Here is a 27,723-nt window from a genome sequence, read left to right on the forward strand (position 1 = left end):
ATCAGATTGGCAGATTGTTGTGCCACAAAATAAAATGAAAATAAAGGTAAGCACTCCCATCAAACTGTTTATTGTTGCCACACGGAAGTTTCGGGCAGGACGGCCTTCTTCAGTGTATATTCTGGCAAAAACCATGTGCCACAAAACGCAAACTCGAAACTTAGTATGCACACATTTTTGCTTTTCCTCCCATCTGAGCATCATCTAGGTTTGGTGATATATTAGTTGTGATAATAGTGAAAGGTGACATTGTTAATCTTAAATCGAGCAGAAATAACTATAAGGATGCAGCAGGAACAATTGGGCCTGTGATTGACTTATTATTGTCAATAACTGCACACTCAGGTAATGCTCCCATACATACGTTTATGCTTTTTATTGATTATACACCATCATAATAAAGGTAGATAAATAGTTAGCTTGACTGCATTTTTTTGAGGCCACAGACTGGAACATGCCGATTTTATTGTCAAAACATGCATACATTGTTTGCATAACCTTGTTAGCCTCTCCAAACGTATACCAAAGAATACTTGCAAAAAGCAGAAAAGCCCTGAAAAACCCGTCATTTTCAACAAAACTAACTGACTAACTGTCATTCTTCCTCTCATTGATAAGAATCGTTACAGAACCTTATTCAATCACCTTTGCATGTATGTTGTAATTAATCTTTAAATCACAAAGAAAGACCCACATTCCACTGAAACACAGTACAACAGGTATCTTACAGTATTCATGTTTGTGTGTTCTCCTATCAGGTTTTGGCTGGTGCTTTCTGTCAGGCTCTCTGACAGTTAATAAATTTGCCTGTGTGAGACACTTAATCAAATCAGTACCTTTCCAATACTCCAGAAATTATGTTCACCATCCCTGGGGGAAACAACCACAGAAACCCAAAACAAGACCAAACAAATTTAAGGCAAGAGAAGGATCTGTGTGTGTCCCATTGTTACAATTATATATGCTGGCAGAGTTTCACAAGAATGATAGCTGATCCCACATCTTCATCAGGACAAAGCCAAAACAGGAATCAGTTTGGGTCTTGAGCTTGTTGGCAGTCCAAATCTCCATATACCTAAAATAAACACATCCAAGTAATGGTTAGTTGTTAATCCATGTATAACACATACAGTATGTGTCTTCTCCAAAACGGCAATGAAATAAATATCTTGATCTCAATCATTTTTGGTGATTAGGTATTTCGCTGATATTTTATTGAGAACTTAATGGATATTTGGTCACTTCCTATTTGTTTGCATGACTTTCACTGCTTATTGCTTATATTCGATTCGTCACATCTGAGTCGCTTGATGAAGATTTGCTGTTTTGAAATATGTGGCGAAGAGAGCTACAGCTGACGAGCTCTTCAACATTATTGACAGTTACCTGGCAGAACATGGAATGGAATGGGAGAACTGTTTTGAGACCTGAACCCAACAACTTATTTTTGCACAGTTTCCAGCACAAATATAACTGATCTGTTCTTGTTTGTTATTGTCTGGAACATATTTTCAATGCAAATAGTAGTACTCAGAGTTAAACAGTGGCTGGAAATCTTAAAGAATAAGGTACCTCATAATTCTTTCCAAATGCTTTCACTTATTTTTGTTCTTTTGCACAATATGTACTTCATTGTTGTTATTTTTTAGAAGATGTACATTGCAAATGTTCGTATTTTTATAGGTCAAACAGCTGGCTTTGTTGCCAAATGTTGTTGTTTGGTCTTTGCACAGATTTAACTTTATTTATTCTTCTTCCTCCAAAGGGGGGCGAAAAAGGGGGGCGAAAAAGTTTAAGAACCATTGCACTAAACATGAGGTAGAAAATTTGCCTATTTTTACCAGTTCTCTGCAAAAACACAAGCATCCAGTGTGGACAAAACATAAGTGGACAAGATCTTATTTAATTATATTTTGGAGGAGTTGTTATCTATATCTAAAAGTAATTTCATTATACAACAAGTAACATAACTGATTACTTTTGATAACTTGTAAAAAGTTAAATAATATTACTTTTTAAGAGAGTAACTTATTACACTTCCTGGTTAACTTTCCCTACACTGGGTATGTGTGTGTATATATGTGTGCGCACTGCCTGCAGTCGGTGACAGTGCCGCTCCATCACACTGGCCATGTTTGCTGAACATGAGTGCTGTTCGAGCAATGTCTTGCTGTAGGCTGACTGGCAGAGTAATCATGCTTCTGTAGGGTGGCTTTAGCATTTTGATGCTCTAAGCATTTTGCATTGGAGGTCCCCCAACATTTTGACTCAAACTGGGAATGATTTGTCTAAGATTATGGAGGTTTTCCACATGTAAATCTCTACAGCAAACTAATGAATGACAATGTTGAATTGTCATGACAGGAAAAACTAAATGGGTAAATGGGATATTTGACAAAGGGAAAGAGCAGGTTAGGGTAGGGACATCCACAGGAAGCAGTTCCAGATAATTTGGGACCACGCAAAGCAGTTGGGAGTCGGCAGGAATGGTAGTTTTACCTTCAAATATATGTGATCTTCATTTTCAGCCATAGAGAGAACTATGCTATAGGCACAGTTATGGGAAAGCACAGGATTCCAAAAGCAAATGCAGCTCCTGTATGGAGAGGTAAAGGCTTGTGTCCTCTACCTTTTAAAAGGAGATTCACAGCTTGTTGCCATAAATGCCAAAAAGAGGTATTATAAGGGAGAACAGAAGCCCCTGGGCTTTCCCAACTGCGCTAGTCAGAAAAATTGCAGAGTTTGGTGATTTTCTATAAATCTCATAAACTCCACAACATCATAGATAAAGATGTTTTCCCCTCTTATGTTTGTTTTGTTTGAATTTGTAATGTCCTGAGACCCTTTAAAGGCCACTGAATCTGGATCTGGATGATGGAGTTGTCTTCTCAATCGACTTCTCATCTGAGTTTATCTGAAACACCTTGAGAAAATTTTCCAGGATGGCATCAGGGCATGGTCACACACAGCTGAATGCAGTGAAATGACTATTGGCTACCCATGCTGAATGTGGGCGGTGCAGGATGTGAGGTACACAGAACTCAGCTTGCTGGTTTTATAGTCAATTTGAGAGGTCAACCACATATACATCTTTGCTATGGGTTTCCATTTCAGATTTTATTCACTTCTGACCACACAACGTGGTATGGATTACTTAAAAATCTATTGGAATACCTGAAAAATGCTTGTCACAAAGTTCAAAACAGGACTGTTTTTTTTAGCTCATGGGAAACCAATTTGTTTTCACAGGACATCAATAATCTGCAATTCTGCACTGATGCCATTAATAAGCAGGAGAGTTGCACTTACCTAATAAGTCCAGGCCATGGTGATGAAGACAGGGTTTTCATCCTCATATTTTGACATGGCAGATCTGCGCCTTCTCTTAGCCTGGCTGCACCTCTAAGATGCCAGTAGAAAACAGAGATTCAGTTTTAGGTTTGGGTCAGCACAGGTTATTGAGGCCAAACAATGACACAAACCGACCGATGTTCAATAAAAAAATGTCTTGCCTACATTCTTAAATTTGATCATTTACCATTTTTATTTTTGCATTTATGTGAATATATTCAGGAAGTAGGCATACCGGTGCACAGGTGTCACCCTGCCTGACACACAGCACTAATCTGCAGTGCAAGTAGACATCACCAGTCGTGCCAGAAAACTGGAACATGTTGAAAGAAAAGTAGTTGGACGTTCCCAGCCCATTTCCCTCCACCTTCACCGTCTCGTCAGCAGGGTTAGGGCAACTGCTCAAAAACAGCAAAGCAGACATGACTGGGACTGGCCAGCGACATAAAAGAATGCTTTAATCACCATGAGCATCAGTGTGTAACTCACCCCTTGATGATGAGGTCATATCTCAGGCTTCCACTTGGTGAAGGCTGATTGGTTGCCCAGCAGGAGTCAGTCACCACACGGACTATTGTGTCATCCAACCCACCTGTCTTCAGCTCCACCCAGATTTTCTGGTCCAGATTAATTTCAGTGCTTGACTGGATAGCTACCTTGCGGTCAAAGTCGGTGTAAAGCTTCATGGTCAGATTGTAATTCCATTCCCCAGAAGTAATTTGCCGGTTTACAGAGCTGGAGAGCAAAGACATTTATCAGTTGGCTTCCACTCACACACGTCCTAAATATACAAGGCTTCAGTCTACACTCAAAAAAACAAGTCTCTTGTTAACAAAAAGGTGACTATACAGGAACTACATACAGTACTGTGCACCAGCCACACACCTGTCTTTAAGTTTGATGGCCAAGCTCTTGATATCAGGCTGACTGTAATAACAGGAGAAGTCAATATGCACTGAGTCGTGACGGTTGATTAGGCCAAACAGGGAGCTGTTCCGTGTCATGATGGTGTTCTTGTAGATTATTTTGCTTTCGTTTGCCTGAATGGACACAGTCATTGTAACTGAACATTCAGGTGCACATAACAGTTTATTAATTCAGCTCAATAAAAGAGGGTACCCACCATGAGCACTGCACCACAATTGTGGCTGTTGGAATTAAATGTCACCATGTGGGTTAGGCTGTCCATTTCTCCTTTACAGGCCGGGTCATTTAGGTGTAAGACAGAGTAGTCGATGCCTTTGTCCTCTAAGAGACAATTAGCCAGATTTGCCGAAGCAGACTTCTGACTGCAAACCGTTGGTTCACCTGAACACCCATAATAAAACAAATATATTCATTTAGGTTCACAGATAAGGAATATGCACACATAATATCATATTCTTATGTTTTTCCTAAAGGACTTTTTGAGAGTTTTGTGTATACTTTTACTTTTGATCTCTTTGCCAAACCTCTACATTTGGACCAATTAAGTTAACATGCAAGTCAAATAAATACTTGTATGCCAACTAGTCTGTAAAATATGGCTAGATTATATACAGATAAAGCTTAAAATGGCTATTTTTTAAATTAGGGGTAATCGATGAAGACAGAAATGACCAAATGCTACTTTTAAAAATGAATGGAAGTACTGGCCCAATATCATGGTAAGTTCCACATAAGTTATATGGATACTCCACTGTTATACCATACATCTAAAAGAGCTTCTTCCAGCCTCTAATGAAATAGCAGTTTCAAGCAGTAGTGACTTCTGTCATAGCTGACTCACCAAAAGTGCTTGTTGATCTGTACTTAGAGGCAAAAATGGCCCGACAGTGGCAGCGGGGTTCCCCACCATTTCTCTTCTCGCCACAGAACTCGTGTGCACTACAGAACCTGTTCTGACAGTAAGCCTGAGGGACCTTGGCTGCAAACACACAAACACACATAGATACATGAAGAAATAGAGACCATTTTAAAATGCATTAATACAGGTGGCTGATTAGAAGGGTTAGGGTTATCCTCCAGTTCAAATGTGATAAACTGGGCAGTCTGTGAATGATTGCATTGACAATGAATTTCAAGTGCCAATCAAATACTTAACAATCAATTGATCATCTTGATGCTGCTACACCTCTAAACTGCCTAAAATCAATACATGACTCAATAAATAAATATATATCTAAAGGCGTCATAAATAACATTTAAAAATAAATGTAGGTGTGAATTTTTTTGCACTGTTAAATATCTACAGATGATGAGAAGACACAGTTGTCCTAAAACACAGCTGTGTTAATATTCAACAAAATGTAGGAGTTCATTTCAGACTTATCAGGTAATATCAAAACGTGACCAAAGATGCTGAAAGGCAGCCTTACAGCAGCTGTTCTTTGACCTCCAGCTCTCCACTGTGACATTGCCAAGGTGGCTACAGACCCTTGCATAGGCCTCCAGGAACTGGCACTTGAGAGCATCCACTGCAGGGTATTTGCACAAAGTGTGTGTGCAGGCAGTAACAAAGGGCCCTGGGTTGATGTGCTTGTTGCAAGCATTGAAGGGAGTCTGCCTCAGGATATTACACCTGTTCAAGTGAAAATGTGACAAGAGGGTTCAACCATTAAGGACAGTAAGACAAAAGTCTACGAGAATAAACAGGATAATGAGGGTTTAGGGGTCCATCACTGGTGTAAGTGACCACCGCATGAAGGTTAATGTTGCCTGTTTATTCATTTAAAGAGAGTTTACCATTCAGTTGTGGCGTTGCAGTTGATTCTACTGTCAGCAGCATCATTGTACTGTATCCCACAGCTATCGGGCAACAAACAACAAAAGATCAAAGACTGGCCAACAACATAATGCTAAAACTACAGGAGAGAGACTGTTGCACGCATGTTCCAAAATCATTTAATCAAAAAAAACACCAGTGGTTGCCAATAAGTGTTTGTGGTATTTGAGGTCTTACCCAGCGGCAGAGTGTTTAGAGATCTTCTCCTCACTAACGGACCTGCTGGAATTGCCACATAAACCATGTACCAGTGCTCCTCTTGGTCCTGGTCAGTTTCAGGAAAGAGCGTTTGACAGATCAATTACCCGTTACAGTGGACATGCACAAGAGCACACTGAAGGACAGCTGGTATTCACAAATTTTAAAGACTCTCAAGTTTGATCACCTCCTTAGTTAAGAGAAATCAATTCATACATTTACTATTAAAAAAATGTTTTTACATTTTAAACATGCATGTGTTAAATAAGAAACAGAAGATAGTAAAAAAAATGTTTAACGTTAATGTTTGGCAATTGATTTAGGGGTAATAACAATGTACTCAAAAGGAGGCCTTTAATCATACATTTACTTCCTAAATCATGACCCATGGCTTGCTTTAATAATAATATAATCAGTTACAGTGTTGATATTCTGGGTCGCTGTTCACATTGTATATACATATATTTCTTCCTCATCCATACTTCAGACTCAAGTTCTATGCAGATGATACAATGTTAGATGTCCACACTCCACTCCAACCCAGGCACGTCTTCAGTCATATTCAATATTTTACTAAAAAATTTGAGTCTGTCTTTTTTGAACCATAACGCTTTATAATAAAACTTAAAGTCAGCTTTAAAGTCTGCACTTGATGATATATTTTGCCACACTGACTCATAATTACTTCAACAGCTAAACCCTGTTCATCTGTGCACTATGCTCTATCACTGACTACAAATGTAATGACACATAATTGCTCTCTGTACCACATTGAAAGAGGAGAAAGAAGAAATAGTCATCTTGCAATATTATCATGATCATGAGATAAAGCTTTAACAGTACAGCTATAAACCTGTCAAGGTAGGTTCACCACAGTACTCTATCCAATAACTAGTTAACTTTAGATATTCCATATGTAAGTGTAACGCATATGGGCTAGGCGGTAGACTACGGCTACAATAGCGACAACAGAAGCCTGTTCTTTAAAGGAGCCTGGATTGTGAATGAATGAATGAAACCGTCGTACAGTTTGAGTGTCTGTATTCAGAGAACTATTTACAAAAACAACCAATACACCACAACAGATTTAGTTTGTTGTTTAGTTTTGTTTTTTCACAATAAAGTTCTTGAGGAAAAAACGTTCAGTTCGTATCCAGTCAATCCAAAAAAAAAAGGTTTGTCCAGTCCGGTAGGTGTGAGAGAGAGTTTCTCCTACCAGTTTGTTGATCTAGCTCGCCATGTGAGTTGGGATGAATGGATCATGGTCCACAAGAAGAAAATCCAAAGTTGGTCCAGTAAAACTTGACCAGTTTGTTGATCTAGCTCGCCATGTGAGTTGGGATGAATGGATCATGGTCCACAAGAAGAAAATCCAAAGTTGGTCCAGTAAAAACCTTCGAACCGAGTGGTCAGAGCTGAGCTTCCATGCGCGGCCCGACAGGAAATCCAGATGGAGTATTGAATGGGATGCGTTCAATAACGATTCAGTGGCTGACGGTGCTTGATTCAGAGCGCTCCAGTCAAATGTTTGCGACGCCAACAGTAACATGCCACAGTCACAGTGGAGACGGAAGAGGAAGTGAAACCCTGTGACCCGCGATTAAAGGAAGTTCGGGGTCACGGGGCGTGGACCCGCAAAATACATAAATAAATAAATAAATAAAATGGATAACTAAATGCGGGTTACAGGTTCCCCCCCTAAACTCATGTACGGCCTCGTACATGCAGGTGGCTGGCAGCGTACAGGGTGTTCACAGGGAGCAGTGGTCAAAGGGGTCTCCTCAAGTTGTAATGCAGAGGTAAACATAGCGCTGAGTCCCTGGAACAGGGACTGAATACTGTGCAGAACCGGGTGCCCACGCTTTGAATACTGCAGGCGAGTAGGAGGCCGGCGTATTCTAGTGGGGCGTTGAACTGGCGGTACAGATTCCGGGCTGGAGGGTTCAGGTGAGGAGGCGTTTTCCTCTGGTGGATCCGAGTCAACAGCAGGATCTGAGTCCGTTTCAACTGGGGGTTCTGCATCCTCATCCAGCTCAATCGATTCTAGTTCAGGTTCAAGATCAGCAACGGGTTCTGGTCCAGACCCCATTTCTCTTTCCACTCCAACAGGTTCTTCTTCAGTAAGGCTCTGTGGACGCTGGCCAGGCGGAACCACAGGAACTGGTACAACTGCAGGTGCTGGAACAGGTAAGTCAATGACTGTCATGAATCGGGTAGGACTGGAGCCAGAGTTACCTGGTAAGTCAGGTAAGAAAAATTCTTGCAGATCAGAATCTTCAGGATCTGGGAGGTCTGTGCTTTCTGGAGTCACTGGAGACGATGACGTCACTGATGTTTGTTTTGTTTTGTCTGAGTCGCTGGCTGGTGACAAGTAGCCACAAGGCAGCAGCAGATCACGGTGGAGGGTTCTGATGGGACGGTCTTTGGTTTCTGGCTTGACTGTGTACACCGGAAGAGTGCCGGCTTTCTTCTGGACGATATACACATCTGGCTCCCATCGGTCTGCAATCTTGTGCTTGCCTCGTAGTCTGACGTTTCTGACCAAAACTCTGTCCCCATCAGAGAGATCTGAGGCAGTGACTTGCTTGTCAAATCTGAGCTTGTTTCGCCCCATGACCTTTGCTGAGTTCTCAGTCGCAATCTTGTAACTTTCCTCAAGATGTGACTTTAGCTTTTCCACATACTGTGAGTGAGATGTAGAGGTTTTCTCAGACACAGGCAGTCCAAAAGCAAGGTCAACAGGAAGGCGTGGTTGTCGACCAAACATCAGTTCATATGGTGAGTAACCGGTGACGTCATTTCGAGTACAGTTGTAAGCGTGTACCAGTGGCTTGATGAAATCTTTCCAGTGAGTTTTGTCTTGTTCTTGTAGAGTGCCCAACATGTTCAGAAGTGTTCGGTTGAATCGTTCGACAGGGTTGCCACGTGGATGGTAAGGTGTGGTCCTGATTTTGTGGATTCCAGCCATTTGACACAGTTCTTTGATGGTGTGTGATTCGAAATCAGGCCCTTGATCGCTGTGGAGTCGTTCTGGAATTCCATAGTGGACCAGGTAGTTGTCCCATAGGGCTTTTGCCACTGTCTTGGCCCTTTGATTCGGGGTTGGCACTGCTACAGCGTACTTTGTGAAGTGATCCGTTATGACAAGAACATCTTTGGTGTTACTCCGATCCGGTTCTATTGACAAGAAGTCCATGCAGACGAGTTCGAGTGGTCTTGACGTTTTGATGTTGACAAGGGGTGCAGCTTTTTCAGGTTGTGCTTTTCTTCGGATGCATCTCTCACATGTCTTGATTTTATGGCAGACAGCAGCTGACATGCGTGGCCAGAAGAAACGTGATCTGACAAGATCCAGTGTTCTCTCTGTGCCCATATGGCCCATTTGATCATGAAGCTGGAAAAGGACCTCAGGCCGACACTCCTCTGGAAGGACGAGTTGGTAAGTAGGCTCACCTCCTATGTTCCTCCTCCTAACGAGAACATTTTTATGGAGCTCCAGACGTGTAAGCTCTCGCAGGAGTAATGGCAAATCGGGGAGCTGTTCCCTCAGAGATGGTGGCGGAGTTTCTCCTCTCTCCAGTTGAGCAATGATATGCTGGATGACTGGATCAGCTTGTTGCTTGGCGGCAATCTCAGCATCAGAAAGGGATGGCACAACAGGCGAAGAGAACTGCAGATCATTCAAAAAACTGTCTGGCAGACTGTCAGTGTTGATGGAGAGCGTTTGCACGAGAGCAGCAACTTGATCACAGTCAGGTGAGCTGTACACCAGTTGTCTGTCACATACTGCTTGGACTGAGTGCTGGTCAATAGATACACAGGTTGGGTCTTCAAGATGTTGTTCTGTGAATCTCAATATTCTCTCTCGTTCCTTCTGAGACATGGCGTCCTCCATTTGTTCAGCATGAGGTCGCCGAGAGAGTCCGTCGGCATCAGTGTTTAACTTCCCAGCTCGGTAGGTGATCTTAAAAGTAAAGGTTGAAAGAGCGGAAAGCCACCTGTAGCTTGTAGCATCCAATTTTGCAGAAGTGAGCAAATACGTCAATGGATTGCTATCTGTGACCACAGTGAAATTAGATCCGTACAGATAGTCATTAAACTTCTCTGTTACTGCCCATTTGAGCGCCAAAAACTCAAGTTTATGGGCAGAGTATCGACTTTCACTGCGTGACAGGCCTCTGCTGGCATATGCAACCACTCTGTTTCGTCCATCATGTTCTTGGTACAAGACTGCGCCAAGACCAGTAGAGCTAGCATCGGTGTGCAAGACGTAGGGTTTTCTTGGGTCTGCAAAGGCAAGGACCGGGGCTGTAGTGAGCTTCTGGATGATCTCTTCAAAGGCTTGCTGACAAGCAGAAGTCCATCGAGCAGCGAAAGGTTCTTTTGGGTTCATGTAATGTTGAGATTTTCCCCCGTTCTTCGACCTTTTCTGGCTGGGTGGATATCCAGAAGTTAACTCATTGAGGGGTCTGGCAATTGAGGAGTATCCTTGCACAAACCGCCGGTAATATCCTGAGAACCCAAGGAACGACCTCAGCTCTTTGAGATTTTGAGGGACTGGCCAAGTTGTTAATGTGGCAATCTTGTCTGGATCTGTCTCCACTCCGTCACTTGAAACCACATGCCCAAGGTAGCGAACAGACGTTTGAAAGAAGACACATTTCTCAACTGATAGCTTCAATCCAAACTCCTTCAGGCGTTGAAGGACTTTCATCAGCCGTTGTTCATGTTCTTCCAGAGTTGGTGCAAACACTAACAAGTCGTCGATGAACACGAGTGCTTCTTTCAAGTTCATGTCTCCCATGCACCGCTCCATGAGCCGTTGAAAGGTGCTGGGAGCATTAGTTACCCCTTGAGGCATGCGGTTGAATTCATAGAATCCATGAGGACATACGAACGCAGTTTTGCTCTTGTCGCTTTCCTCCATCTCTATCTGGTAGTACCCAGATTTCAAGTCCAACGTAGAGAACCATGTGGAGCCAGAGAGTGCTGAAAAGGTGTCTTCTAGCTTTGGCAAAGCATAAGCATCCTTGATGGTCTGTGCGTTCAACCTCCTGTAATCGATACAGAGCCTCACTGTGCCATTTTTCTTCCGCACTACAACTATGGGGGAAGCGAAAGGCGAGTTGGATTCCCGTATAACACCAGATTGCAATAGTTCTTGAATGTGCTGGCGAACAGCATCCACATCTTGAGGGTGTATTGGTCTTGGTCGTTGCTTGAAAGCAGTTGGATCAGACAGTTTGATCTCATGCTTGACTTTATCCGTGCGACCAAAATCAAGATCGTGCATAGCAAATACCTCTGGAATACTGTCGAGCATGGCAGTTACCCGTTGCTTCCATTCAGTTGAGAGTGGCGAATCCCCAAAGTTGTAGTTCAACTTGGTCTGGTTTGGCTCTGTAGAGGTGGAAGGTTGAGGCACTCTTTGCTCTTCATGGAGGATGGTCTGGATGGCACTTAACTCTGCTATGGCTGCCCTTGCAGGAATTACAACGTCATGGTCAGACTCGTTGGTAATTACCACTGGCAGAGGGCCAGGTTGGACAGGAGGTAGGTCCACCAGAGCGGATTTTACCATTAAACCACCAGGCAGGGAGAAGGATGTTGGATGTTGGATGACCACTTCTTTCTCACCTTGCAGAAGTGGACAGATGGCAAGAGCATCCAGCACAATAGTCTGCCGAGCAGGAATAATCTGTGGGATAGTGGACTGCATCTTGATAATGCCGTGGTGGTCGTCGATGGTTAACTTGCGTCTTATCTCCAGAATCTTGTGCACCGCTCTGTATCCAAAAGGCACAGGATGGAACTCAGACTGTGACTGACAGTGCTGGTCGTAGACAACATCCAGAGTGTTCGTGCCAATTAAAACGGAGGGCTGTGAAGATCGCAGGTCAGGAACAACCAAGGCAAGGGTGTCAATGTCCATTTCTTCTCCTATGAACTCTGGCGGAAAAGTCAAACTGAGTTTCACATATCCGATGTATGGCACGCTCTGTCCATTTGCGCCCTCCACCTCCAGAAGATCATCTAATGGCTTTATTTCATGGTCTGACAGGTAGGTGTTGTAAAAAGAATGTGAAATTGTAGTGACTTGGGAACCCGTGTCAAAAAGGCAGTGGAAGTTGGTTCCTTTAATTTTCACTTCACCGGTGCTTCTTGTACCCACTAATCCCTTTGGCAAAGGGGGTCGTGGTGATGGGTGCTTGGTGTGGGGACACTCATACATTGCAGCTCCCACTTGTCCCTTGGCAGAAGCTGCTTCTAGTTTGATGGCTTTCTGTTTTCCCAGGTTTGCTGCTTATGTCTTAGCTGGCGGCGTTTCTCTTCGACCAGGCTAGGGTTCGGCTGACTGGAACAGTTGGGAGAGATGTGACCATCTTGTCCGCACTTGAAACAAAACCAGGGCTTTGGCTTGTTGGTTGCTTGGCCAGGTTTTGGTTTTTGTTTATTCTGCTGATGTTCCAGTTTAGCAGAGGTGGAGTTCTTCGACAGCAGGGCGGACATCTGGCTCTGTAGTTTTAACATTTGCTTCCTCAGGTCTTCAATAGCACTTCCATCTGAGGAATGGCCACATGCACATGCACTGGTGCTGTGAGTTTGAAGGTTAGCACGGTGCTTGACTGTTGGAATATGCTTCTTCATTAACGTTTCTTTTGCCAACTGCCTGTCTTCTTCTGTTCTTAGCATAAATAACAGTTCTGAGAATAGTGGTGGTTGGTCTTTCTTCTGTTCCAATTGTAGTTTATTTATGACCATGTTGTCCCAACAACCCCTGCAAAATTGCTTAAGCAGGTATTTGTTCGTGTCAGCTGCTGGAACCCCACCACGCTTCACCACTGTGCTGAGAGTAAGCTGGAGCCTCTGCAGATATGCAGATGGTCTTTCCCCATGGTCTTGAAGAGTATTAAGAAATTTGGCAAATAACTCTTCCCCGTCTTCAACAGTGGCGTAAGCAGAATCAAGAACATGCAGAAAAGTAACAGGCAATGCATTAGGTCCCAAAGTCTTCACCAGGTCAGCAGCTGGGGGAAGTAAACTTTCCAAAATGCGTCTGGTGATATGTAATGGTGCAAGGCTTGGATCTGCATTCAAAAGTTCAATTTGAGACCTCCAGGAATCATAATCTGCTTCGTGTTGGGGTTTTGGAAGCTTCCCTGAGAAGGTGCGTAGTCTGAGTGAAGACAGAGGTTGAATATTTACATCATCTCTGCGCACAATATGCTCAACTACAACTCTTTGTACCTCAGGGGGGTTCAAGTCATTTCCAGCGAGCAAAATTCTCGGTCCCAGATTTACAGGTGGATTTGGCTGGGGTTGAGGTTCTTGCTGGTCAGTGGAGGAATGACCCACTTGCTGTGAGGGAAGTACCTCAACAGTGTCTTCCTCCTCATACTCCTCTCCAGTAGCCGCTATTCCCAAATGTGCACTTATTTGGTCAAAGACTCCCTTCAAGACGTTGTCGAAGGATTGGCCGCTCTGCTGGGAAAGACGTCTCAGCACTTGGAGGTAGTCGGGGGATGGGGTAGTCCCCACTGTGACTGTGGCAGCGCGCTCACTTGAAAGTAATGAAACAACAAATTCAACGTCTGCAGCTACACAAGATGTGTAAGTATATGGCAAATGCGGTTTTAGCTGTGCCAAGGCAGCAGCGTTAATAAATTCGACGGCCAGGTTTTTGTAAAATGGACTTTCACGTTCTGTAACAGTAAACGATGTTTTAAGTTCACCATAACTACGTAAATGATCAATAATCTCATTCTCTGCTTGAGTGTTTGTTACACCAGTTATGATAACAGAATGAGCAACATTGATACCAAGTTCCTCAAAGGGATCCATATTTCAACTCACCCTTTTTTCCTTAAATGTAACACATCGGTACGTACATACAGACACAAATCCACAATAACAGGCTCCTGGCTAGCTCGCCACAGATGTAACGCATATGGGCTAGGCGGTAGACTACGGCTACAATAGCGACAACAGAAGCCTGTTCTTTAAAGGAGCCTGGATTGTGAATGAATGAATGAAACCGTCGTACAGTTTGAGTGTCTGTATTCAGAGAACTATTTACAAAAACAACCAATACACCACAACAGATTTAGTTTGTTGTTTAGTTTTGTTTTTTCACAATAAAGTTCTTGAGGAAAAAACGTTCAGTTCGTATCCAGTCAATCCAAAAAAAAAAGGTTTGTCCAGTCCGGTAGGTGTGAGAGAGAGTTTCTCCTACCAGTTTGTTGATCTAGCTCGCCATGTGAGTTGGGATGAATGGATCATGGTCCACAAGAAGAAAATCCAAAGTTGGTCCAGTAAAACTTGACCAGTTTGTTGATCTAGCTCGCCATGTGAGTTGGGATGAATGGATCATGGTCCACAAGAAGAAAATCCAAAGTTGGTCCAGTAAAAACCTTCGAACCGAGTGGTCAGAGCTGAGCTTCCATGCGCGGCCCGACAGGAAATCCAGATGGAGTATTGAATGGGATGCGTTCAATAACGATTCAGTGGCTGACGGTGCTTGATTCAGAGCGCTCCAGTCAAATGTTTGCGACGCCAACAGTAACATGCCACAGTCACAGTGGAGACGGAAGAGGAAGTGAAACCCTGTGACCCGCGATTAAAGGAAGTTCGGGGTCACGGGGCGTGGACCCGCAAAATACATAAATAAATAAATAAATAAAATGGATAACTAAATGCGGGTTACATAAGCATAAATCTTGGCAGAACTAATTTCAGGTATTATCTTTTAAAAGGTGTTATTTGTGATGGCCAAAATTTGAAGATGGCTCCAAAACTATAGAGGGCAGCATAACTGCTAATTGCTGCTCACTATACTCTTTGCTGTAGCTATCTTTGGTGACTAGCCTCTCAGTAAGCTGTGGAACTAAGTGGCCCTTTTAGCAGACTTGGTTAGGGTTAGGGTGACCAGGACTATGACTCAAGGGATGAGAAGACATGGCAGGTTGGGAAAGAAAAGGAACGAAGCAGCGGAGAAGTTAGAGACGGGCATCAGCAGAGCATGTAAATGGTACGTAGAGCAGAAAGATTTCCACATCTTACTCTGTGAATGAAGGATTTACTTGGCCCAAACCAGAGGTGGTTGTGAGAAGACAAACCAAGACTGTTTTGTAAGTTTTATTTCATCTATGTTGAGTTTGAATGAAGGCATTTATGCTCATCTTAGTTCTGTAAAAGAGGTGTATGGTTGCATTTTTCTGTTTTGTAATGAAAATAGGTAAAATATTTGTGTCCTTGAAATTTTGTGTTTATTTCATTAACTTGTTAGACTAAGTAGTAAAACTCTGTCTTTTTACATCTCCCTACTGAAACTATGGGGGACTATACTACCAAACTATCGCCTCTTGAGGTACAAAGTGGTATTATGAGACAATGTGGACATCAGTTGACATCTCTGCACATAACGTCAACACTTTTGTTTCGTCACACTCATTTTTAAATGTTTTGAACAAAAATTCTGGCCATATCTTACAAATGCCCTTTTAAATGGAACGTACTGGAAATTTGCACTCAAGCTAGATTTTTTCATTCCCCTAGGAGAGTATGTTTTTATTATTATATGAGGTTAAAAGGTACAAGGTAAATTTAATGTCAATGTTTTTGAAACACAAGGATTTAAAATCTATTTTAGAAAATGGAGTGTTGATGATGAATTGAGGACTTTCACATTATGGGGAATGAAGCTGCTGAGTAGTCTGTTGGTGTGGCAGCGGATACTTCTGTATCTTTTGTCAGATGGCAGCAGGGTGAATAGATTGTGGCTGGGGTGGGTGTTGTCTTTTAGTATCTTTGGGCTCTGTGTAGACATCTCATTTCACTGATGTCACTGATGCTCTGAAGATGGTACCAGTGATGTTCTGGGTGGTTTTAATCACCCGCTGTAGAGCTTTCCTGTCCTGGGCCGTGATGAACCATGTCAGTTTGTGATGCTTTCTATTGCTCCTCCATAAATGTTTATCAGAACATTGCTCCAGAATTTAGGCTTCCTAAGTTTCCTTAGTTTCCTGCCTTATCTACTTCCTAAGTTTCCTTAGGAAGTGGGATCCTAAGTTTCCTTAGGAAGTAGGGCATTTTCTGTGCTTTTTCAACCAGGGTTGTGATGTGCGATGACCAAGAAAGGTTCTGAGTGATGATAATTCCAAGGAACCCTAAAACTGTTAACCTGCTCCATCTCAGCTCAACTGGCAGGGGTGTGCTTGTTATGTTGATTGTTAATTGTATCAGATCAAGGCCAGATTTGGTGCTATCGCCAAATAATACCCTACAATCGAGTAAAATTTACAGGTGATTTGTTTTTGGGTTTTGTTATTAGCTGAAACATGAACATCCATGATTGGGAATTTTTGTGGTGAAATATTTGTGTTGACTGTGCGTGCATGTAAAGAATGTGCTTGACAGACATCCCTCTAATACTCTTGTTAAGGTTGTTTTAGCTGTTAAGGCTGGAGTAATTTGACACCACACCAGTCCATTGCATAGCTCTGCTCACTTTGAAAATGAGCTGAGGCCTAATAAGCCAGAATAACTAAAAACACCTGTGTGGGTGTTCAGGCCCTTTGATGTCCTCTCTGCCTTATCTGCAATGGAGAAAGCTGCCATTCCAACTGGCATTACTCTATTAAACATGTGGAGTAATATATGTCGGGAAGGGGATCAACAATTTTATCACAGCTTATTGATCACATTTTGGCTTTAACTTGTGTGTACCTCTCATGTGGATTTGTGCAGTGTTGCCATCAAAGTGGACAGACAGTGTGTGGTTGGAAGCTGATATCTTTGCAGTCAATCCCGTCTGGTCCCTAGAGAGCTCCACATCATGGACCACCTGAGCTGTGGTGTTGAGCATCAGCTCTCTGTCATTGAGCTTCATCACAGCAAAGGAGCAAAGTGACAGAGGACACACTTTCTCAAACATTACAAATACACAATGACACTGTTCTAAGTGGAGGCAATATCAACAAATGCATGTCAGAGCTGTCACCATATTTTTGTCACAACTGAAGTTTCATATCATAGAGTACTGTGGTCTGCTCTCTAGTGGTTGAACATAAGATAAACACTACTTTACTTTTTATGTTTGTAAGTCCTTATGTGGTACCATACAGATTTTATAACTACTTGATAATGTCATAGGGTGTGGGAGACATTTGGAAATGAATTGTTGGAAATAAATGTGCACAGTTCATGTGCATTTGTAGAGTGTCTTTGTCAGCACGTGTACTGACAGGAACTAAGAAAAGAGATCATATTACTCCTGTATTGGCCTCTCTGCACTGGCTCCCTGTAAAATCAAGAATAGAGTTTAAAATCCTTCTCCTCACTTACAAAGCTGTTAATGGTCAGGCACCATCATATCTCCAGGAGCTCATACTACCCTATCACCCAACTAGAGCATTACGCTCCCAGAAAGCAGGATTACTTGTAGTTCCTAAAGTCTCCAAAAGTAGAATGGGAGCCAGAGCCTTCAGCTATCAAGCTCCTCTTCTGTGGAACCATCTTCCTGTTTTGGTCCGGGAGGCGGACACCCTCTCTACCTTTAAGAGTAGACTTAAGACCTTCCTCTTCGATAGAGCTTATAGTTAGGGCTGGGCCAGGACAGGCCCAGGCCTGTCCTGGACCAGCTCTTAGTTATGCTGCTATAGGCCTAGTCCGGGGGACAATGACACACTGAGCTTCTCTCTCCTCCCCTCTCCTCTCCTCTCCATCTGTATACATTATGCCTGTATACATGCCCCATCTCTGCATGTCACTGACTTACTTCTTCCCCGGAGTCCTTGTGCTTTCTAGTCCTACAGGCCCCCATGGATCCTGGCCGCGCCCGGGTCGTCGATCGTGGATGCGCCCACTGCTATGGCCCTACCTGATCGTGGATGCGCCCACTGCTATGGCCCTGCCGGATCGTGGATGCGCCTACTGCCATGACCCTGCCTGACACCCACCACTACTGTCGCTAATGTTAGTCACATCTCTGTTACATACGTTCCACTACTATTATTGTAATGCATTACTACATACTATCCTTACCATTAATCACTACTACTGTTATCACTAGTAATCACATTTCCATGTGCATTTCATTATTATTGCTGTAATACATCTTTATGTACTTTCACTCCTGTCAACCATCGCTTATAATTGAATACATTGTGATCTCGTTGATCTGCTCTCTACATGCGACATCTATTGCACGTCTGTCCGTCCTGGGAGAGGGATCCCTCCTCTGTGGCTCTCCCTGAGGTTTCTTCCGCATTTTTTTTCCCTGTTAAAAGGGCCTTTTTTTGGGGGGGGCAAGTTTTTCCTCACTCGAATCGAGGGTCGAAGGACAGAGGGTGTCGTCTCTGTACAGATTGTAAAGCCCTCTGAGGCAAACTGTGATTTGTGAATTTGGGCTATACAAATAAAATTTGATTTGATTTGACTTGATTTGATTTTGTTTCCTGCCATAGCATGATTTGTCTTTTTTCTCTAAAAAAGTAGTCATATATTAGACAATAGCTGTTCTCCAGCTATTGTCAGTTGTAGGTATTATGGTTTGGAACAGTTGCCTCACATTACACTGACTTAATTCTTAAACTCCAGCTTACAGGCTGGACACACTGGATGCCTGTGTACCGCATAGCAGCTGTGTTGCTGAGCTGCACATTTACAGAAATATGGAAAAAATGAGCAAATGTTTTTGTCTTTATTTTGTTTTGCGTAGGATTGCTCCTGACTCAAGTATTCCGAACATTTAGAATAATTTCAGAACACTTGAAAAGACAAAATATATTGAAAAAGATTGATGTAATATTTTTCAAAATCCACAATTTGCTTGTTGGCGTTTAATCTTTCAAAAATAACATTTTCACTCTGGCAAAAAAAACGTTTGCTCTCATATTTCCCAATAATAATGTAGTAGTAGTAATAGTAATGCTTTAGCTTCCATCATCATTGCTCCTCCTGGTTGATAGATAAACCATAGCAACTGGTTTCCACACATGGTGTTTAAGGGCATTACTTTTTGGCCCTGTGTTCACTACGTCATCGTGGGGGGATCTCATTCCAGTCACGGACTCTTCCAGGTCCGTGCACCGACCCATCACGGGCAGATTAGGGCCCCGTCACAGAGGAACGGGAAGTTTTAAGAGGCTTGATCTATACAGTTTCAAAGTCAGTATGTATAGAATATGTCACAGACATGAAGACAAAACACACAACAGGTGAGGGGCAGTTTCTTTCCTGTGTACTCTTTCTTTCACCTCCACTTCCTCTCCCTCGCTCCCTCTTGTTCCCCCTCCGGCTTTCTCACTCTTTCAGCGGGGTAAAAGAAAATCATGTCATCATATGACTCAGTAGCGCAGCTGCCACACAGTACACAGGCATCCAGTGTGTCCAGCCAAAACAAACTTTACATTTAGTAACTGCACCCAGTAGTATTTGAATATGGACTGTGGGTCTGAGCCTGTATTATGTTGTGTTGCTGAAAATAAGGGATTGCTGTATACAGCCTGCATTACAGGCCATTACTATAGTGTGGCTACTATAGTGTGGCTCCACACATATGTGTGCTGTGTCAAATTTTAACCAGGTTATTACCTCAAACATGTCTCTGAATTACCCCCTCTGTTTTTGGTAATATGTAATGGTAGGCAGGACCACAACAAGTGTAGCCTAATGGCCAGCCCAGTCGGCATAATAAAATTTGGCAGTTGGCAGTTACCCTTTTTCAAACCATGGATACGCAGGTTTGTAAGATGCCTTATATACCATATTGACATTTTTACTAAATTTGTCATATAAGTTCACCTTCTATGTACAGTATCTGAGCTTACAGGCAAGAAGCCTGCCAAGCCAGTGACTGTTGTTTGAGACTGCATTTCACCATTGATAAGTGTGAAACCGCTGGAGGTCCAGTTGTGCTATAGTAAGAAAACTAGGTTTTTTAATCCAACACATGATCTTTTTCCTAACCCTAACCAAGGTGTTTGTGCCTAAACTTTACCAGACCATAAGCACTGCATTGTCACAACATAAAATTAAAATTTTAACCTAATAAATGTGAAGTTGCAACAAAAAGAAAAGTAATGTTTGAACATGGTGGTTTGCAGAAACGTACATTACCGAGATTTATACTGGCAATGCAACCATGATGAGATAGAAACACGTGGGAATTACATGTGTCATGACATGACACATTACAAAAGCTATTGTGGCAGTAGGTAACATACCTGAACTCTGCCGCCTTGTTCCAGGGAGATCTGAACACCTGCACTGTCCAGCTGCAGTATCAAATGGTCCAAAAAACTAACATCTTTACGGCGTCTTTCCTGGAAAACCCCCAGCACTTGGAAGCCTGGAATTGACAAGGGCCTCATCAGAGTGTACCCGCACCTGTCCGGGACAGAGTGGACTCTGCCAATGAAGTCAATTACAGTGGAGCCTGTCACGGTGCACATGGTGTTCAATATGCAACTGAAGGAGGCGGGGAGAGACAGACACAAACAGGAAATAACACCATCAGTGTATATCAAGGACTCAAAAAATTCATATGTAGGAATTAGTGAGGTGTTAAACTTTTTGGGTTTCACTTTAAAACAAAAAAATAACTGTGCCACCCACCATCATAGTTGTTAAAAGTACTATCATTTAGCTGAAAATTGTGTTTATTTGGTCATGTTTCCTTTGAATTAGTATTTCAAATATTTACCTCCCATTCCCCTGGCAGTGCTCCATGGGACCACAATTGCTGACAGCAGTAGCCACTCCGCTCACATCGCAGGTAATAGTAGAGCAGATTTTTGGGTCCCTTACTGTCGTATTTGTCTTATAAACAACACCTATGAGGTTGGAAAAGTTTACGTAGGTAGTTCATATAATAAGCCAATTAAATATCAGCTTTTGAGGTTTAAAGTTAGCTTCTAGAAAACACTAAATTTACTCACCTGAGAGTCTGCATCCACTCACGTCTGTGATGACACCCTTATTGGTTTGAGCCGTTTGGAATTTCTGTTTAGACACTGTAAGGCCATTTACTTGTGAATCTGCCACCTAGAAAGTGCCAAAAATAGTCAGTGTCAAAGACCATAACAAAGACTAATTATTTCATAGGCCAATAATTAGACACACAAAATAAGACTCAACTGAGCTAAAGCTAAAACTTTTTTTTTTAAGAACTATATATCATTGGTAAATATTTATATTTACACTGACTGAAGGCAAATATCTAATAAATACTGGTCCAACAATGGAACAAGATTACTTGCCCTTCAATCCAGGCTTTCCAAGAAATTGTATCAAGTCTATGCAACCAAAGTCAACAGCCCCATCTCTAAGAAAAACGCCCATACACTGACAAAATAGTACAGAAAGCTCTTTAGATGCCATTGCTGTTTGTCATCTAACTGTATTTATGTTTTATGTCTTTTTTCTTATTATATCACCTTTGTACATGAAATCTAAAAATCATTTTGAATCTGAAGATGTTTTTCTACTCTTTTGTCAGTATGCAAGCCATATACGGACCACTACTGGCGATGAGATTTGTCCTTCTGATCAGCCTCACTCCCCCCACCAACCAATCAATAATCAATACTTACAACATCAACATTTGTATACGAAGAATATGTCTTGATTGCCAGAATTGCTTGTGTCCCAAAATTGCCAAGTTCAACTTGTTCAATCTGGAAACAGAAAAAAGATGAGACTCAGAGACTACTAAGAAACGCTTAACTTAGAAAAGGCAATGACTTGAAATACCCCTTCTTATTTAAACAATCATTTCATTAGAGAAATAAAACCAATAAAGCCAAAAAACAGTAATTAAAAAAGACTTACTTCAGACTGTTGACTGTCTTTTAAAGGTATTATGTTGACACATTTCCCAGCGTTCTTGAGGTTTGGCAGTAGTTTATGAACTCCAGATCCAGTAGGTATTTCTCTTGTCAGTACTGCCAGGTCGCCTCTGTCAGCTGTTCCGCCAGACATCACAATACAGTCATTTTTGATTCCAGGTTTGTATAAGCCATTGAAGCAAACTGCAAATCTGTTAGCATTGAAGGCCACCTGTTCGAATATCATCGAGAGAACAAAACCAATAAATAGATTAATGTAGCCAGAAAAGTGTAGCACTTAAAAAGGTTCATTATATTAAATAATTAATTGATTAATTAATCCATCCAGTCTTAAGTTGTCACTTGAAATCATTATTTTAATGTTACTTTAATTTCAATAGTCATTTCAAAACATGTTTTCGTCTTTTCTAAACCACTTCTGTGTCACTGCTTGTCACATGTGACAAGTTTGTAAACACATGTATGTATTTATACAAATGTTACATCATATTTTAAATTGTGTAACATGACTGTCTTTTTTGGTGGCTTTATTGTGGCATGAGTACGTGCATGTTGTTAGGCAGTGTTTTAAGAAGTACTCAAAAGTCATACTTGAGTTAAAGTAAAGCTATCATGTTAAAATGTTATGAGTGAATAGTACTTAAGTCAAAGTCTATAAATATCTGATTTTGAATGTATTTAAGTATCAGAAGTAATTTTCTGGCAATGAATTTACCAAAAGTATGAGTAAAAGTACATTTTACATATATGTATACACTGTATACTACAGGTTGACTGATTATTTGATATTTAGCCTTCTCTTATTATCGGGATCTGTGTTTTTTTTTTGTCTGAATATCTGAATATTTTATCTGAATAAATTAATTTAAAATTGCACTACTTTGGAGTAGCATACAATTTGCAAAGTAACTCATGACTAAAGTTATCAAATAAATGGAAATGCTCAAGTAAGTAAGTATCTCAAATTGTACTTAAAAACAGTACTAACTAATTGTACTTATTTACATTCCATCACTGCCATTCAATGTTATAACATTTGTCACCTGCTCTCGCTTGATTTTACCCCGTGCATGTGCAAATTACCTGCAGGCTCAAAGAGACACATCTTGGTCACATTTTGTGACTCCTGACTCAGTGAAACAAAAAAATAGGTAGACGGATCAAATGCACTTACATATCTGAGAATGTTTTTCCACTAAACTTTAAATCTAACTTGAGAACATGTTAATAAAGGTGTTACTTATATTTGAGTTGCAATTCATTTTGTTAATCACATGAACTTTGCTTATTTATCATTCCTGAACCACACAAGTTCATTCTGTGCATGATACTTCACACAGTTGAAATGTGTCTATGGTATTTATTATGTAAGTCATTGTTACTGAAAAGTGTATACTGATATTTTAATATCATTCAGTCCTTCTTATTCTGGTCCTGATGTTTATTATCCTGCAGACATGGTCTTCACTGAAGGTGGAAACAAAGGACAGTCATGACAGTAGGTAGAAAGACATGCCTATATCATGAGGGCTTATATTACTCACATAAATTTTGTCATACTTCTGTCCGTAATAGGTGATGGGGCACGAGGTGATGTTCATCTCCCCAGAACTGGTAAACGTCTGGTTTGTTGCAGCAGTACCTAAAGTTATGAAGACACATGCTCTGTGCAACATTTGTGGTCCAACAGCAAAAAATCAAGACCACAGAATCCACAGGGAGGAGGCTGACATGTTAATATTGAGGCCAGTAAATGAAATTCCATCTTAATCAGTTGTTAGTGAGAATGCCAGCTACTCACATACTGTAACACTATTCTTTGTCAAATTAACATTGTGTCTAGGTTTATTTTTAGTAAGATGCATTAAAGGCCCTATAATTTGAAAACAGGAAAGGTACTTCAAGGTAAGTCATTCTCTAATTGAAAACGTAGCTTCACTACATTGTGACAAAGTCTAATGTTTCACATTTAGGCAAATGCACTTTATTGTGAGTTAGATGAGGAAAAATATACCAGACTAAACATATGGCTAGAGTCAGCAGTTGCTTAGCTTATCTTAATTTAGCTTAGCATAAAGACTGGAAACAGGGGAAACAGCTATCCAGGCTCCCTCCAAAGACAAAAAAAAAAAAAAAAAGCCTACTAACGTTGAATTTTCCAATATCTGCCATACAATTTCTTGACAGGGGACAGTGACTTCCTGGAGCCCAAACTAGTGACCTGATGCAGTGTCAATAAAGTCAGTGTGGCTGTGTTTGAGTTGTAAGGCCATCTTACCTGACACCAAGATAAGTGCAGCCAGGTAAAGTACACAGTAGAACATGTTGGCAGTCCGCTGACAGGGACCTGAAACAGAGTTGGAGTAGTCACAATTTTCCAACCTGAAAATTAACTTTGTAAATACAGTGAATTGCTTAAATATTCCCTTGTAAAATGTAATGGCAATATTTGATTTTGAATGTTGTGAGTGTTCCTTATATTTCCCTTTCCTCCCCAAACAAGAAAATACATGCGTTTTGAAAGTTGTTTAGAGAAAGAATGGATGGATACGTCAAGGTTACACAGCCAATGTATTCATTTTTTTAAAACAAGAGTTTAAAATGTATATTAATTTAATTATTATTTATACCTGAATATTAAAATGTGTAGATTTCCGTTGTAGGTTTCCGTGAATGAACACATGCAGTCACACAGATGCTTAATGGTTATCAATGACCCATGTACCCGCCTCAACTCTGTTGCAACTTTAATGCTTAACAGAGATAACATATTTCACTGTAGATGAAAGCTAAATTGTCACAATGTCCACATCTGTCCTGCTTTGGGTTATTCCTCCTGTCTGTCTCTCACTTTACGTGTCATACCTCCATCCATGTGATCATCACACATCACCACCCTGGTTAAAAAAGCACAAAAAAGGCTGGAACCAGATTCTGGTCAACTTTTAGAGACGAGCAATAGAAAGCATGACTGGAAACATCACAAACTGGCATGGTTCATCATGGCCCAGGACAGGAAGGCTCTACAGTGGCTGATTACAACCACCCAGAACATCACTGGTACCTGTTGTGTATAAAAAGGATGCTGGACGAGAGGTTTATGCACGCAATTCTCTTTACTTTCGATCAAAACGAATCTAACAAATTCAGACAAAAACAGCTGCATCCTAAACATGCAGCAAGGCGTTACCAAATGAACACAGATTGATTTGTCCTGAACGGACACAACAGTACCATCTACAGAGCATCAATGATATCACCCACCCCAGCCACAGTCTGTTCACTCTGCTGCCATCTGGAAAAAGATACAGAAGTCTCTGCTGTCATACCACCAGACTACAGAGCAGCTTCATTCCCCAGGCTGTGAGACTCTCCAATTGATCACCAACACTCTTTTATCCAAAATAGATGTAGCGCAAAGGACTCTTAGGACTTTTAAATCCTTGTGTTTTAAGAAATGACAATACATTTACTCTGTAACCTTGTAAAAGTGAGTACAAACAGCATACTGACACTGTAAGTTTTTGAAGAAATATACAGCCTGTTGTCTGTAATTTTCCAAATCAACACTGAGCATATGTCGACATTTAATGAGCCTTTCTTTCATCATTAATTATTTAAGAATTGTGAAAGCACTTTAAAGGTGCCGATGTTCCCCTCAGATGCCTAAACGTTGTTCATTTCAGAATACAGTATAAGTCACAACATGATAAATCAGCTCCTGTACACTCAACTCTTCTGGTGAATTCATTCAAAAGTCATGTTTCGATGAAGGTCACTCAACTAAAATGTAGCACAATATGCCACAATTTGTTTTGTATTTGAATTATGACGAAGAATTTCTGTCTCTCCTACACATCTGTATACAAATGTAAAATTCACTTTTTCTGAGGGAATTACATTCTGCAAATTTTACCGGCAGTGTTGCAAAAAACAAAACATACACGCAGTTGTATTTTCCGGTCTCTGTATTTGCTTTTGTTTTGTTGTTTACTTATTTTTATCATTAAATTTTTTTTTCAGAATTTACAGTGAATAATTTAAAAATGTAGAGACAAAAGGTGAGCCGAAAATTTCCAGGTTTTCTTACCCTCTAGAAGAACTGTTGGAGACCAGGGATGCCAAGCAGCTCTGTGTTTGAGGAGAAGTTTCACTGGATGCGTCAGCACTATCACTGATTTGTCCACCTAGTCTCTCTGTGTCCTTGTCCACAGACTCTCTCTTTATACATGTCCTCAATCTTGTTTACTCCCCAGCAGAACGAAGAAATTCTCACGGATTCTTTTGGCCTTTTGTCATCCCAAAGTAGCTTCTGTCAGGGGACATTCCAGTTAACAAATACTCTGTAATTAAGTGACAGCTGCCGATGCAGGATGTGAGTACAACTTGACAATGTCAGGTGCCTAATTACTGCCATTATGAGATACAATATATTTTGAAAGAGCAAAAGTTATTAAGCTTATTTATTTAGCATGTGTGAGAATCTAAACTAAACTGTTTTATTTAACTCATCATGAAGAAATTGAGCTTAAAGTGCCTAATATTTAATGTAAGTCTTAAAACATAATGTATAATACAGCATAGATAATACAGTTACTGGCATGGCATCATTGTAAAGATCTGCCAACATATTAATTAGTATTTATAGATACTGTTTGGGTTTAAGGTCAAATGAGTCATCATTTGTTTGGTTCTGAATAGAGAGTCTGTGTTGTGTCTATATTTACTTTTTAAAAACACATTTCGTGTGAGTGTTTGATAACTGGTTGGACATGTGGTGTCAATCAAATTGCACAACACAAAAGAAAAAATCTTAACCTCAAATGTTCAATTCAAATCAAGAGACATGTCGTCTGGAATGTAGGAGGGCTGGAAAGAATTTGACAGTTCTATTCGAAGTGTCACTGATGACTTTTACCTCCAGGGAAGATCTCTGACACATGAAAAGCCCAGGTGTGGCAAACCAGTCACAAACTAAGCACAAAAAAAGAGCTTTAGAGAGTTACATCACATCATGTCACGCACAAGCTCCCTTGCAGGTAGCAGCACATGCAAATACACATGAAGTCCGAATTCCAGTCAGATTAAGTAAAGACACACTATTTTCATGGGTGCTTTAAGCTAATTTTTCCTCAGTAGGATGAGCAGTCCTTGTTTTCCACAATCCTTTGTAATCGAGCTTCACATGTGTGTCAGGAAGGACTGATCAGTGCCTGGATTTCATGTTTCAGTGTGCTGGAAGAAAAACATTTGACCCAAACTTTGACAGTAGATTGAGTTAAGATTGGGATACTTGTTGTTTTGGGTTGGTGTTGAGGGCATCATTGTGTAAGGGGACTCTGCATGCTCCAAATGAGTTTGGGCTGTTTTTGGAGTTATCTCTATAATGGCCTGCAGGCAGTCCCGGCGGCATGGGCGGGCATTGGCGGGCCGTGCCCGCCCACAGAGTCACCCGTGCCCGCCCTGGGCTGGAAGCTGTTTATTTTATTTGGGTTTTGTTTATTACCTCGGAGTGGCCAACGCTCTATTATTCCTATCTCGATTTGTCGATCATACAATTCA

At 41.3% G+C, this 27,723-nt stretch overlaps 1 protein-coding gene across 1 annotated transcript; it reads right to left on the minus strand.

Moving 5' to 3' along the window:
* Window positions 1-54: 54 nt before the first annotated feature.
* On the minus strand, window positions 55-26,332 carry LOC311262641 (alpha-tectorin-like). The gene is made up of 19 exons (XM_084362201.1): window positions 26,252-26,332; window positions 24,440-24,508; window positions 23,706-23,803; window positions 22,145-22,372; window positions 21,907-21,990; window positions 21,253-21,358; window positions 21,018-21,147; window positions 20,539-20,782; window positions 17,039-17,195; window positions 6,293-6,380; window positions 6,076-6,138; window positions 5,709-5,911; window positions 5,120-5,257; window positions 4,475-4,659; window positions 4,237-4,391; window positions 3,841-4,086; window positions 3,587-3,749; window positions 3,310-3,402; window positions 55-1,075 (listed from the first exon to the last, which is right to left on the minus strand). The coding sequence occupies exons 2-18, from the start codon at window positions 24,483-24,485 to the stop codon at window positions 3,310-3,312; spliced, it is 2,427 nt and encodes an 808-aa protein (XP_084218327.1). The 5' UTR covers window positions 24,486-24,508; window positions 26,252-26,332; the 3' UTR covers window positions 55-1,075.
* Between the last annotated feature and the right edge of the window lie 1,391 nt (window positions 26,333-27,723).

The sequence above is a fragment of the Pagrus pagrus genome (assembly GCF_965226575.1).
Source record: "Pagrus pagrus genome assembly, chromosome: 9".
NCBI lineage: Eukaryota > Metazoa > Chordata > Actinopteri > Spariformes > Sparidae > Pagrus > Pagrus pagrus.